Below are 14,651 nucleotides of genomic sequence, written 5' to 3'. Positions count from 1 at the left end.
AGAGACAGCCAGCGAGAGAGGGAACACAAGCAGGGGGAGTGGGAGAGGAAGAAGCAGGCTCACAGCGGAAGAGCCTGATGTGGGGCTCGATCCCATAACGCCGGGATCATGCCCTGAGCCGAAGGCAGACGCTTAACCGCTGTGCCACCCAGGCGCCCCTAAAACAGGATTTTTAACCAGTACAGTTAGACATTTCCTTCTAACTTGTTTCCTTCCATTTAGATATTTGGGATTTTTCTTTATCACACTTCAACATGCTGTGCTTCTAGTTGATTTTTCCCAGAGAACTAACGAATAAACACGGAGATGGAAACTCTCCTGAAAGGTGATGTTGTTAAATGTCCTGTGTTCTCCTATGTTTGATAATAATACCAAATGTAAGGTACCTAATCTACTTCGCTATCAGTTTACAGCCACCAGGTGTCCCTAATACTTGAAGACCGCAATTGCAGTCAAAAGACAAATTGGATTATACTACTCCCAATACTTCAGTTTGAAATAAAATATCCAAGGCCATTATTTATTGTTCAAGTATGTTTAGTAACATGAGGAGTACAAAGAATTGAAGTAAATATGATATCTAATTTCTCAGGACGGGGATTTCTCAAACTAGATTATGATCCTGTGACAATGAGAAGACAAAAACATTCTGCTTTACAAAGGTTTTTCCATACATTATATAATCTGTCATGGTTCCCTCTGAGAAGGAAGAGTTAATATACCCCAGAGGCCGTTTATTCTTTGCTTATCTATATTGACTACTTAGTAAGCATAGAACCCTGGGCTTTTGTCGTTGCAGGGTTCTTAGCAGTTTGCTGCAAACAACGTTTAACACAAGAACAATGCTTTATAATTGACATAGCGTATCCATATATCATATGATCGCCCTAAAGAGTACAGTGAAATAATTACCCCCTTTTAAAAAGGTAGTAATGTTGTGACTCAGAGTTTCAATCGCTTGCCTAAAATTACACAGCAAGTGGAAGTTGAACCCGGAACCTCACGTGCTTTCCAAGAACTTTCACCATCTTACTTTTCGTAAGCCCCTTATTTAAGGAATAGAGACTTTTATCGCACTCAGTACCTGCAATAGTTGCTATGGGATGTATCTGCGGGCAGAAGTACCTACTATAGGACACATTTCAAAGGTCTTGGAAAATAACATCTAAATTTAAATCAAAATATGTCACTGAGGCATATGAACTTGGGAATCCACAGAAAAATAAAATATAGTTAAATGACATTATAATGAATATAAAAACACAACATTTTACTTTCAAAATCTAATTACCGTATCTTTAAATGTATATACAAATTTTTATTATCTTGCATATGTGTGTGGTATGTTCTAGACAACTCTGTGAAGAAATTTAAAAGTTTTTAAGTGATGGAAAATTGGGTGAAGAATATTCCAAAATCCAGGAAAGAAAAAAATATATATACAAATTCTGTTTGTGAAAGGTAAGATTAAGGTCACGTTACAATGAGGATATTTCTGCTTCTATGGCTTGCCAAAGATCTTTCCGCTTGTTCCTATGGATGTCTAAAAAGCTTTTCCCCCAGGAATCCCAATGGCTCTCACCCTCACTGCCCTCAGGTCTTCATTTGAATGTCACGCTTTGAAACCTTCCCTGGCCACTGTATTTAAAAGTGTAACCCTCTTCCCAGAACTATCTATTCTTATTTTACTACATAGCATACATCACAGTCTAACATCCTGTATTTTATTTATTTACTGTCTGTATCCTCTTATTAAAATGTAGGCTCCACGGGGAGTAGAGATTTTGATCTGTTTTGCCAACTGTGCCTAGAAAAGTGGCAGGTATTGGGTTGGTGTTCAGTAAATACTTTTTTTTTTACACAATGAGAGCATGGTAGAAGAAAGGAAAGAGAGGAGAGAGGATGGAAGGGAGGGAGGGAAGGAGGGAGAGGGGAGGGGAAGGAGAAAGGAAAATAAAGAATGGGAGGGAGGAAGGCTGAAAGGTATGTAAAAAGACAATATTTTATATATTAACTTTGTGAGAAAGTACCATTGGTAGTATCAACAGTTAATTTCTGCTGTTAATTAATATCCCTCGTACTTGCTACTGATAAATTTAGAGGGAAAAAAACCTTCAGGAGAGAAGAAAACAGAAAAATGAAGGAAGGTTCACGAGGATCAGAAAGATAAACAACCATCCAGAGCTGTTGGCATTATTTTATTTGATCCTCATAGGAATGTGTGAGGCAAGGAAACTTGAGGATTGCTGAAGGATACGGAGAAATTAAGCTGGAGACGAGGCGTGCTAGTCTAAGCACCCAGAGGAGCCTAAGGATGAAGAGATAGTGAGAGATGGGGGAGGCTATAAACTCAGGTTTCCAATGCCCAATCCTAGGCTTTTTAAAGTTTTCTGCAGACAAAGAAAAGAATGAGGAATGAAGGGGGAAAGGAAATCATGTATTACTTCAAAATATTTGCCAGATATTTTTTAGCAGTGCTGCAATTCATCCTAGTAAAGGCACTTTCATTTATATTTGAAATTGATTTACTCATTGAAAAGCCATTGCCTAAATAGGCACAAGATTATTTGCATAGAAGCACTAGCATACAATTAATACCACCATTATTTTTAAGAAATTTATCCAAGAAGAATGATCTTGTATGAGGATATTATATAACGAGTAGATTTACTTCAGCCTGGCATGTGCAGTGGGACAGAATCCTTTTGCTGTTTTACCAACAAGAATAAATGGGGTATCTGGAGACATTAAAAGAATATTTCAGAGACTTACCTAGAACTTTGCTGTAGTATGAATTCCATTCTCCCCAGTAGGACTGAAATATGTAGTCTTGCAGAGGATAAGAGATAGTATTTTTAACCCTCTCACCAAATGTCATCTGGTCAGTGAACTCTGACAAAGCCGCAGGTACATAGGAGGCAGGTGCTGGGATTTTCCCACAATGTCTCTCAACTGTGGAGGCTGGAGAGAACCTCAATGTGTACACAAATGGAATTCCTAATTTCAGAGCAACCAGGTCCCCACAGATAGTTACTGGGTCTGCTACTAACACATCAAAACCACCTTTCTGAAGTCTTGCCATTAACTTGGGGTTGTTTAATACTCCATCACAGATTTGTACATTGATTCGAAAAAAAGTATCTAGAAGTTTTCCTAGTTCTTTATAGAAAGTCCAGAGTGTGAGAAGAGTTGGTCTGTGGTCTATCCACAGCATTATCATGTGTTCAATGAAGGAGTCTATATTGCTGTTCGTGTAGGAGACAGGTATCACCTCAAAATTCACAGGAGAATCAGGGTTAGAGTTGATGAATAGAGTTGTTGATGAAGCCAGTACAGTCACATTGTGATTTCTTTGAATCAGCTCTTCTAGAATGACCTTAATATTTAACCAATGGCTACCATCCGTTGGCCAAATTAGCACATTTCCACTTAGAACAATTTCAGTCAAAATCAAATTAAAAACCAGCAGCTGCACAAACTTCTTAGGCATGGTGATATCCATTATGAAAACCATCTACTGTAGATCTTTTAGGATAAAAAGAAATTTTCAAAGTATGCTTAGGTAGATTTTTTTGTCAAATAAACAATGTTTAATGTGATGGGTATACTCATCCATAGGTCAATTGATCTATAGATTAAAAGCAAAATGATATAATTCAAACCATTATATGCAATATTATTATTCTAACAACAGAAATAAATCAAATCCTATTTGAAAGTAAAAGAAGAAGTCAAGTTATAAGCCTGGTGTCTGTGTACTATGTGATAATAATTATAAAATGTGTCTTTAATTTATCTTTCCTAAAATTAGGTTAAACAAAGAATAATAGTTCTTACTGCTAAAGCCACTTTCTCAAAACTTATAGTAACTTCAAGTTAGATATCTTATTACAAGACATTTTTACACATATTGTCTAATTCAGTCCTTTCCAGAGTCTTGTGTGGGATAAATTACTTGCTACATTTCATAGTTAATTAAATTAATGGTGAGTTGCATACCCAAAAACTTATGACAAAGTAGGGCAACTGGGACTATTATCATAACATCATTTGAGAAATTGCTGGATTTCTACAGTGCTACGCCTCATCTTTGTAAGTTTTAGAAACCTTGGCAATTCACAATGACCGGCATTATTATTAATTCCCCATGGCTCATATTAGGAAGAAAAACTAAAAACAACCTTCACTTGGAAGAGATTTTTCTCAAAGATTTCAAGATATTTTAGATTAATTGGGTTATAGAGCCAATTATTACACATTTGTCAGAGGAGAGTTTTCTTCTCTGATAAACTATATTGATAATCATCTCCTCGTTGCAGGGAGTTCTTCACTTTTTTCATGTGACATCTTCATGTACAAATCAAGAAGATAGGGCCTAGCACCACAAGAAGCCACACGCTTTTTCACTCAGTGCTGTGTAGTAGCTTAAGTCGGGTGGACACTGGAGTTCAATACCCCAGATTCAAAAACTGTTCTTTTACAAGCTTTGTGACCCAGGAAAATTACCTAGACCCTTTCAGCCTTGGTGTGCTCCTGCATAAATAAGAGATAGTGATGTTAATTTGTTATATTACTTTGTGGATTAGCAATAATATTTGCAAAGTTGCTCTGTAAACTTCTTGGTTCAAAGCAAAAATTTGGTAATGTTTGTAGTTTAATAAAGTTGCCTGAAGATTGATCAGTAAACCAATGGGCTAGCTACAGAATGAACAGCTAGACATAGATATAATGATACCTATCCATTGAGATTCTTAGTAAATGCCAAACTGCAGAAGGGCAACCATATATTGATGCTATTTTAAAAGTTAAAATCACCAGAAGTTGCCATTAAAAAGAGAAAATAAGAACAGAAATTGAGAATGGAAATTAAGTGGTTTGTTTTCTTTTCATGCTCTGTTGCCTTTAAACTGACTAATTACAGGCCTTTGAGGAACAAAAAGACCAGAAAGACAAAGAAGGGAAGAAGAGAGAGAGAAGTGATGCTTTTAGAATTATTGTATTGGTGTCCTTTCAAGAATCAGCCTCAATTTGAATATAATGTCTATACTTTTAAAATTAATTAGGTTTTGAAGCACAACAGCAAGAGTAAGAGTGATCCCGATGACCAGTAAAATAGGCCTGGTGAAAAGAATTTGATATATCTTTATAATTCTGTTGCTGTCATAACCTTCTAATAAAAAGGGGACAAAACACAACAACATACAAGGCATAACTGAAAGTTCATCTGTAAAATACTTCATTTGTCCAATTGTTGAGGTAGGTAGGATATAATAATTAGGGATTGTTCACTAGCAACAGTTATATTAGCATTTAAAAGCTTATCAAAATATATCCCCTAATTAATTACATGACTTACCCTGAATGAAAGAAAAGAGAAGAGTTCAAGGAGTCCATTTGCCACTGTTAAGTGGCCTTTTCAGGACGGTAACATAATTATCTAATTTACTGAAGAGCAATTGCAGATAATAGAATTTATTAAAAGCTAACATATATGTTTTTTGTTTTCAAAGTTCGATGTTACGGTGTTTAATTTCACAAGTGTCAATGTAGATGTCTGTTATATTTATTCTCCAGTTCCCTGTATGCCTGCAACATATCATTGCAAATTCAAACATTTTAAGAAGATTAAAAAATAAATTATGTTTGGGAACATATGTAGGTTTAATCTTGGAATTAAATTTTCATCAATGGGAAAAATAATAACTCCTGCCAAATATGCCTGATTTTGTGACAAAAATGAAGTTCAGTGATTTAAAACGATCACGTTTGTCTGCTTCGTGAATTCACTAGTAGCTGTTCTGAATAAGAAGTAAGAACATAATGGGTTTGGCATTCTGGAGAGAGCATGAGTTCAGTTTGCCCAACTCCATCATTTTATATGCAAGAACACAGCTCGAGAAAGTGTTAAATAATCTCAAATTTGTATTGCAGGTAAGTGGCAGGTGACATGAATGCCTAAGTATTCTAGTTCCCAGCCGAATATTCTTCCTTCTACTTTTTAAAATGTGAGATATGATTTATAACAGCAAAAATCAGAAAACCATTACATTTTGTAATTGTGACTATTTGATAATATCACATCTTAAACATAATTAAAGAGCCCAGAAAAATAATATTTTTAAATATGTCTACGAAACATCAATATATGAGTAGCATGAGTGAAAAATAAGTCAGCCAGAGAAAGTTTGCACCAATTAGAATATTGTCCTTGTACTTTGAATCAAGTTCTCATACTTAACTCTGCTTCCTTGGAAAGGAAGTACTCCAAATGGTAATAAAAAAATATAAAGTTCTCAGAATCCTATTTAATAAGATTTGTGTTGTTAAAAAGAGAGGCACAGGCCCAAAATGAAGTCATGTTAATGTCCTAGTCAGTAAACCAAGACTTAATACCTAATCTAACTGTAGGTTCAAACCCCCCCCCCCCCACCCATCCTCCCTGAGGCATGTAACCTTTAACCTGCCAACTGGAATTTCCTGGTCAACACTCAGAGGTGATCTGCGGACTTTTCCCCTTAGGAAGGGAACTTTGCCTAAAACATTGCGTTCTTTGTTAGTAAATCCCTCCAACCCACCCTTTAAACCTTTCCTTTTCTACAGCTCTACAGAGTTCCCCTCTACTTGCTAGATGAGATGCATCCTATCTCTGAAGCATTTAATAAAGCTAATTAGATATTCAAATTTACTCAGTTGAGTTTGTGTTAACACTGTATATGACACTTGTTCGAGAATGTGTAGTTCGTCTATATAAAATTAAATTAAGATTAAAGTTCTTTAAAATATGCATAATGCTATTAGTTTGAGTTGAGAATCCTTAAAACAACATTTTTGCATGCAAGTTCTTTCTTACAATTTTTCCTCCAATGACATACCATGATGTAAAGGTCTTGACCTCTTCCTGTGAGCATTTCAATGAATGGCTGGAATTTAATTGTGCTAATTCATTTCTCATTGTCTCTTGGATTGGGAGGTGGGCCCAAAGCCCATAAAAGCTTGAAAAACATCTTTCATACTATTTTTAAACACTGAGTAATCAACTCCTTAGTAACCTTAGAGTTTTAGCTTCACATTAGAGCTTCAACTTTTTTTTTTTAGTTCCTTGAATGCATTTAGTTAATGCATTCTTGAAAGCTTAAAATTCGATGTACTTTCTCTTCCCCTTTGTTTTATTGTATATAAACTGAGTATCTTTCTAGAACTTTTCTTTTAGCTCAGGGTCTCACATCAAATGCTTCACCACTTTCTTCATTGTAACCTCAGTCAGCCTCCTCATTACAAAATGGTGGAGAATGCTGGTGCCTATTATAGTTGTGAGGACTGCATGTATATTATTCAGAACAGCATCTATGCTCAATAAATGTTAGCTATATATGATAATGTTGGGAGAAATCTTACTTTAAAAACTACCAGTTCAACCAGATCTCTTCACCTAGACCCACCTCCTTTCTTCCACTTCTCGGATAATGGTCCTCGGGGGTGCCTGAGCTTTGGTGTAGGTATTCCCAAACACCACAAGTTCCTCTACACATGTCAGTCATGCTCCATCTTGAGGCACATCCCAAATGATATGTTACTAAAAATGTAGTCAGTACCAAATTTCACAAGTGACTTATTTTAAGAAATACACACATAGAAAATTCAAGATTATATCCATAAAAATGATCATTTCCATTCCCTTTCATGGGGAGTGGGAGCAAAGAGTGACATTGCCCTTGAAATTGTGCATGTCCCATAGCAAATTCCATCTGTATGCCCTGCTTATGGCTGTCACCCCACTCATGGGTCATTATGAAAAAGGGGATGCTTCCAGAGGTCATTTGAAAGATTCTAACCAACCAAAATTAATTTACATAAAAATACAGAGGAAGAAAGGAAGGAACAGAGGATAGAGGGAAGCAAGAAAAAGATTGGGAAGAAAGAGAAAAAAAAAGGTCCAAACCAACATGTAGTAGTACTCTTCAGGGAAAGAACCCCAATACATTTTTCTCTCCTTTAAAATGACTATTGGAAATCAAGCACTTTGGAGATATACACCTTCACATTTGTTTCATTTCTAGCACTTTTTTTACATTAATTACCTGTGCTCAGTGTTTAGTTCACATAAAGATCTGAATATTATAGTCATAGCTTTTTTGAAAATCTGTTGTTTTTGCTATTTAATATATTTACAGGAAAGTCTGCTGTTACTATAGATGGCGTTAGTTCTTAATGATTAGTCACCTAATTATTCATGTATAATAATACATTATGTAGTCATATAAATCTAACATATAAAGATTATTCACACAAAAAAGCTACTTATTTCTATACTGGCTGAAGGGTAAAACTGTTGGTAGCAATAGGTAATGTTTATGGATTATAAACATTTTTACTGGCATTAAAATGCTACATTATTTTTTTCTTAAACATTACCCCAATTTGAGTGAGGTTTTTTTGTTGTTAATATGTAGATAAAAACAAAATTTACCTGGTTCAACTTTAAATAAATACATTTGAAATCTGCAGAAGGCTTTTCTTACTTTCAGTTAAACATGGCGTTTTAAGTTCTCTTAGGACCAGATACCTATCCTCAGGCAACTCGCCCCAGGCAACAGTCACATGGAAACCTTTGCCTGAAGAAACAGTTACCTAGTGATAACACAAGCCAATTGAACTCCAGTTAGCAAATTTAATATAAATAAGAAATAGAACAACAGACTTCAAAAGCTAAATCCACTGAAAGGAAGAGGAAAAGTACTGGAGAGTGTTTAAACCTAAAATATTCTGAGTAACTGATGGATGTGCACCCGAAATTTTAAAAAGAGAGAAAAACTTTTCTAGCACTTTTGGTGTCAGGCTTGCATTTGAAAACTGTTTTCTCCTACTAGTCACTACATAATTTTAGTTTAGCAATTGATATTTCCCAGCCTCAATAATCTCATCTGTGGTAGTAGTTTTTTCTTCAAAGATTAAGAGATATAACATGTGAAGGACTTATTACAGTGTCTAGTGCACAGGAAGAAATCAACATTTTGAACCATGAGTTTGAACCAAATACCCATATGCTGAAATAAAAGAAGTAATTTAGACATTATAATACCTGATTCTAGCAATTAGCAGAGATTAATGACTCACTCCGAGATTATTGCATACCACTGCAGAAAAGTAATCTTACAGAAAGTTGTCCTATTTATTTACTCAGGGATGTGTACAAAGGCTTGCACAAGAATGAATTACTCTGTCATTTCAGTACTTCCATTTCTTACCTGGTCTTTTCAATGTGAGTGTTCATGTCCCTGAACATCAATAAGAATATCGTTCGTAAAGACAAACTTAAATAGTCATTTTAAGTCAAAAGCGTGTAATTTGATTAGAAACATGATATTATCAAACTCAGAGGATAAGAACATTTTTAGAAATCTTCATTACATTCCCATGAACAAATTGTTAAGAAAGATTAGTCTCACGTTTCATGACTGGGAAAATTGTGTGGTTTTATCACCAGTATTCGCTTACAAGCACAATACAACGGAACATGTGATTCCGAGACTGCCAGCATGAGGGAGGTTTATCTGGGGAGTAATCTCACCAATATGAATAAGAAGCACTGTGGTCATGATAATTATTATTCCAAGATTGAAAACAAGTCGTTGATAAAATCATAAGTAATGAGATAAAAACTGTAAACCTATATCGTGACTAAGGCGCTATGTACACCGGCTTCTATTTCATTGACTAAGACTCTGCACATATTCAGATGTCTCTGTTTACTACATGCGTGAACAGATTAAAGAGGTTTTGCAGATCCTGACAGTTTGATTGCCTCATGAAATTGCCATTTCTTCATCCTCTTCCTTCATTTTTTAAAGATCCAGTTTCAGCCCTACAATATTGACCATTCATTTCTATCTTTGTAGGATAGTTGATAATCAACATAGTAGCTATGCTTATTCTCTCTGAATAGCAAAACAGCTCAGCCTTCATTTATCTCCCAGGAGATAAACATCTATTTTTGAATTGGGGACATCTATTTAACATACCCAGAGGAGATGGTGAGCCACTTGTAATTAACCCTTCTTTCAACAGTCCTTGCCAAAGGACCTACACTTATATTGTCAATTAATTCATGACAAAGAAGCTAAGAACACACATTGGGGAAAGGACAGCCTCTTCAAAAAGTGGAAAACTGGACAGCTGCATGCAGAAGAATGAAACCGGATCGCTTTCTTACACCGTGCACAAAAACTAACTGAAAATAGTTTGAAGATTTGATCAATAAGACCTGAAACCATAAGACTTCTAGAATAAAATATAGGTGGTCAGTCCTTGACATCAGTCTTGGTGACGATTGTTTGGATTTGGCATGAAAAGCAAAGGTAACAAAAGAGAAATAAACAAGTGCAATTACGTGAAACTAAAAAGCTTCTACACAGCAAAGGAAACCACCAACACGTGAAAAGGCAACGTGCTTAATGGGAGAAAATATTTGCAAATCATACATCTGATAAGAGATTAATATCCAAAATATATAAAGACTCATGTAACTCAATAGCAAAATAAAAAAAATTTAAAAATAGCTAGAGGACATGAATAGATATTTTCCCAAAGAAAACATACAAACAGCCAACGGGTGTATGAATAGGGGCTCAACATCACTCATCATCGGGGAAAGGCAAATCAAAACCACCATGAGATGTCATCTCACACCTATTATTTATTGACTGATGTTTTTAAGTTTTTATTTAAATTATATTTAGTTAACATATAGTTTAATATTGGTTTCAGGAGGAGAATTCAGTGATTCATCACTTACACACAGCACTCAGTGCTCGTCCCAAGTGCCCTCTTTAATACTTATCACCCATTTAGCCCATCCCCTGCCTGCCTCCTCTCCAGCAACCCTCAGTTTGTTCACTGTAGTTAAGAGTTTCTTATGGGCTGCTTCTTTCTCTCTTTTTTTCCTTCCCCTATGTTCATCTGTTTTGTTTGTTAAATTCCACGTGAGTGGAATCATATGGTATTTGTTTTTCTCTGACTGATTTATTTTGCTTACCATAATACACTCTAGTTCCATCCACATTGCTGCAAATGGCAAGATTTCATTCTTCTGATGGCTGACACGATATATATATAGTGTCGGTGGACATTTGGGCTTTTTCCATAATTTGGCTATTGTTGATAATGCTGTTAAAAACATCAGGGTGCATGTGACCCTTTGAATCAGTATTTTAGTATCCATTGGGTAAATACCCAGTAGTGCATTTGCTGGGTAATAGGGTAGCTCTATTTTTAACATTTTGAGGAACCTCCATACTATTTTCCAGAGTGGCTGCACCAGTTTCCATTCCAACCAACAGTGTAAGAAAGTTCCCCTTTCTCTGCATCCTTGCCAACACCTGTTGTTTCCTGTGTTATTAATCACCTCATACCTGTTAGAATGGTTATTATCAAAAAGACAAGGTATAGCAAGTGCTGGCAAGGATGTGAAGAAAAGGGAACCCTTGTGCACTGTTGATGGCAGTAGAAATTGGTACAGTCACTATGGAAAACAGTATAGAGACTCCTAAAAAAATTACAAATAGAACTACCATATGATCCAGTAATTCTACTTCTAGATTACACCTGAAGCAAAAATCACTATTTCTAAGAGATAGCTACATCCCATGTTCATTACAGCGTATTTACAATAGCCGACACATGGAAACCATGTAGGTATCCACTGATGGATAAATGAATAAGGAAACTGTGGCATATATATCTACAATGAAATATTATTCAGCCATACAAAAAGAGAATCCTGCCATTTATGATAACATGGATGGACCCTGAGGGCATTATGCTAAGTGAAATAAGTCAGAGAAAGACAAACACCATATAATCTCATTTATATGTGGGATATGCAAAAAAACAAAAACAAAAACAAAAACCCACCCCAACTCATAGATACAGACAACAGGTGCTAGAGGTGGGGAGCAGGGTGGGCGAAATGGGTGAAGAGGGTCAAAAGGCACAAACTTCCACTTACAAAATAAATAAATCCTAGAGATGTAATATATAGCTTGGTGACTATAGTTAATACCATATTGTATGTTTGAAAGTTGCTGAAAGAGTAGCTCCTAAAACTTCTCACCACAAGAAAAAATAATTTAACTATGTATGGCCACAAGTGTTAACTAGACTTACTGTGGTGATCATTTTTATATATATATATATATATATATATATATATATATATATATATACACAAAATCATTATGTTTTACACCTGAAACTAATATGTTATATATCAATTATACCCCCAAAAAAGAAACCATCTTAATCTCTTCCTCATGCCTCTTAACATGCCTTTACCAATTAGGCATTAGTTTTTATTAATTTTGCATGATAAACAGCTAACACAAATTGAATGGTTTCTAGCTCCTAGACACTATTGTAAAATCCTTTTATATGTTAACTAATTTAGTCCTTACAGTAGCCCTGTTAGAGATGGGGTGAATAAGTGCAGGTGTAAAGAGAATTAATTACTTTTCTATCGTCACACATTTGTAAGTGGAAATTGTTTATCAATAGCCCGGGCTCCTAATTGTCTTACTACGTAATCTCATCTGCATTATTTTTTCTCCATTTATAAGCTACTTCACTAGTACACGCTCTTACTGCATCTTTCCTGGAGTTATGCAGAAGCCTATAGGCTAACATCTTTTCACTCTAGGTCCACATCCGTCCAGATATTTTATGTAAGATGCAATCTAGTCATAATACATCCCTTTAAACTGTTCTCAGTTGTTTATAGACAAAAACCAAAATGCTTAGTATGACTTACAAGAGACTTTGAAAATATTTATTTGAATTAATTCATTTTTGCAATCCTGACATCTCCGTGGTTCTTTCTCATGGCTCCCCACCTTGCACTTTGACCTTCATAAATAAAGAATTATCAGTAATACCCAGAACACATATGCTACTTTCAGATTCCACAACATTGGGCACAGTTTCTTTGCCCACACTTGTTTTGCAGGAAAATTCATATTAATTGTTTAAATATTTTCTTGTGTATCACCTCAAATCTAGTTTCTCAGAATGTCACTCTCTCCTGTTACATATTGCCCACCTCCTTTATACTATCTCTGTTCTTCATACATATTTTCATTACCCACATTGTTCATACTGTAAGTATTCCCTTCGTTGCATGACTTCTCTGCTTGACTGAAATTCTTGCATCCAGGAACTTCATCTTAGTCTTTGTTGTAAACTCCCTACCTGGGCGGGGGGGGGGGGGGCTAGTAAACAGTAGGAAATATATGAACAATGATCAGAGATTATCCATAAATATGTGTGTTTTTAAACACATGCATGCGCACCCCCCCCCCACAGATGCCTATATTAGTAATGGACTTACAGGAAGCTTAATCTCTTCCAGTTTTCTCTGCTCATTACTGAAATTCCTAGGCAATTTCTATTATCATTGCAATATCTAAATGAGAAATCAGTCCTGTTTTTAAACTATTGCTATATGTTATCCATAAAAGAATTTAGCTGGTATCTTTGAGTCCATAAAATTAGAAAACAACACCCTATAGTTACAAAGCATATCGTTTTTTATCTTCTTTCCTGTTCTCAAGTGATACTAGTAGATAGTTATCAATATGTAAGATTGAAAAATAACAGCTACAGAGAAATAAAGAGCTGATACAAAACTCTGTTCAAATTCAGATATCAATAAAAAAATTACATACCCAAAGCTTCACTATAGTAGGAATCCCATGATTTCCAAAGAGTGTCAAACATGTAGTCCTGCAGATGGTAGGACATGAAATTTCTTACTCTGTCAGTGAAAGACATCTGGTCGGTGAGTTCTGATAATATAGCAGGAACATAGGAAGGAGGGAATGGTACCTTCCCACAGTGCTTTTCCACTGTTGAAGCTGGAGAAAACCTCAAGGAGTACATAAATGGAATTCCCAGTTTTAAAGCTACTATGTCCCCACAAGGAAACACTGGATCTGATATCAGGACCTCAAATTTGCTTTTCTTCAGCTTGTCCATTAGTTTTGGGTTTTTGAGAACACCATCACAGATTTCTCTAGACAGCATATGAAAGTCCTTGATGACTTTGGCTATCTCCTGATAGAATCTCCAAATGGTTGAAGGAGATGGCCTATTTTCCATCCATGTCAAAACAAAGTTCTTGATAATTCCTTCTATTCTTTCTTTGCCAAAGGGCACCTTATATATTTCAAACATCAGAGACGAGTTAGAGGTCGGCGTGATGAAAAGTGCACCAGAGGCAACTAAGACAGTCACATTATGCTCTTTTTTAATCAGCTCATCTATAATTATCTTAATGTTCAGCCAATGACTCCCTTCCATTGGCCAAATCAGAACATTACCACCGAGAGTGATTCCTAAGAGACTGATCGTAAGAGACCACAGCAGAACGTTCTTGTTTAACATCATGTAGCTTGATGTAGAGACTTGATGAGATGTGACATAAACGAATTTCTCTGCTTTTCAAGCAAAAAAGAAAGGCAAATTATTTTTCAGTTTTGATTCAAAACAGTTGATACCCTTAAGAGCCTTCCCTCAACCAAATGATATTACTCATGGTAGCACCATATTTTATGATAATTACAGGCTTGGGGTAACATGTGTCTGACTTCTCAACTTCTTGC

The 14,651-nt window shown here is 35.7% G+C and overlaps 1 protein-coding gene across 4 annotated transcripts in view; it reads right to left on the bottom strand.

Moving 5' to 3' along the window:
• The window catches only part of UGT2A1 (UDP glucuronosyltransferase family 2 member A1 complex locus), a 55,904-nt gene extending 41,471 nt beyond the window's left edge, over positions 1–14,433 (bottom strand). For 2 of the 4 annotated variants that reach the window (XM_045789084.2, XM_045789049.2), the window contains exons 1-2: positions 13,718–14,433; positions 2,773–3,404 (exon numbers count right to left, since the gene is read on the bottom strand). In XM_045789084.2, coding sequence (XP_045645040.1) covers positions 2,773–3,404; positions 13,718–14,433 — 1,348 coding nt within the window. Of the gene's footprint in view, positions 1–2,772; positions 3,405–13,715 lie in introns of all 4 variants that reach the window. The other 2 variants (XM_045789057.2, XM_045789066.2) reach the window with 1 other exon arrangement.
• Positions 14,434–14,651: the final 218 nt, after the last annotated feature.

This window comes from Ursus americanus, chromosome 8, assembly GCF_024610735.1.
Source record: "Ursus americanus isolate L20-20 chromosome 8, mUrsAme1.1.p, whole genome shotgun sequence".
Taxonomy (NCBI): Eukaryota; Metazoa; Chordata; class Mammalia; order Carnivora; family Ursidae; genus Ursus; species Ursus americanus.
Note: the sequence above shows the minus strand (reverse complement) of the source record. Positions and strands in the feature narration are given on the sequence as shown.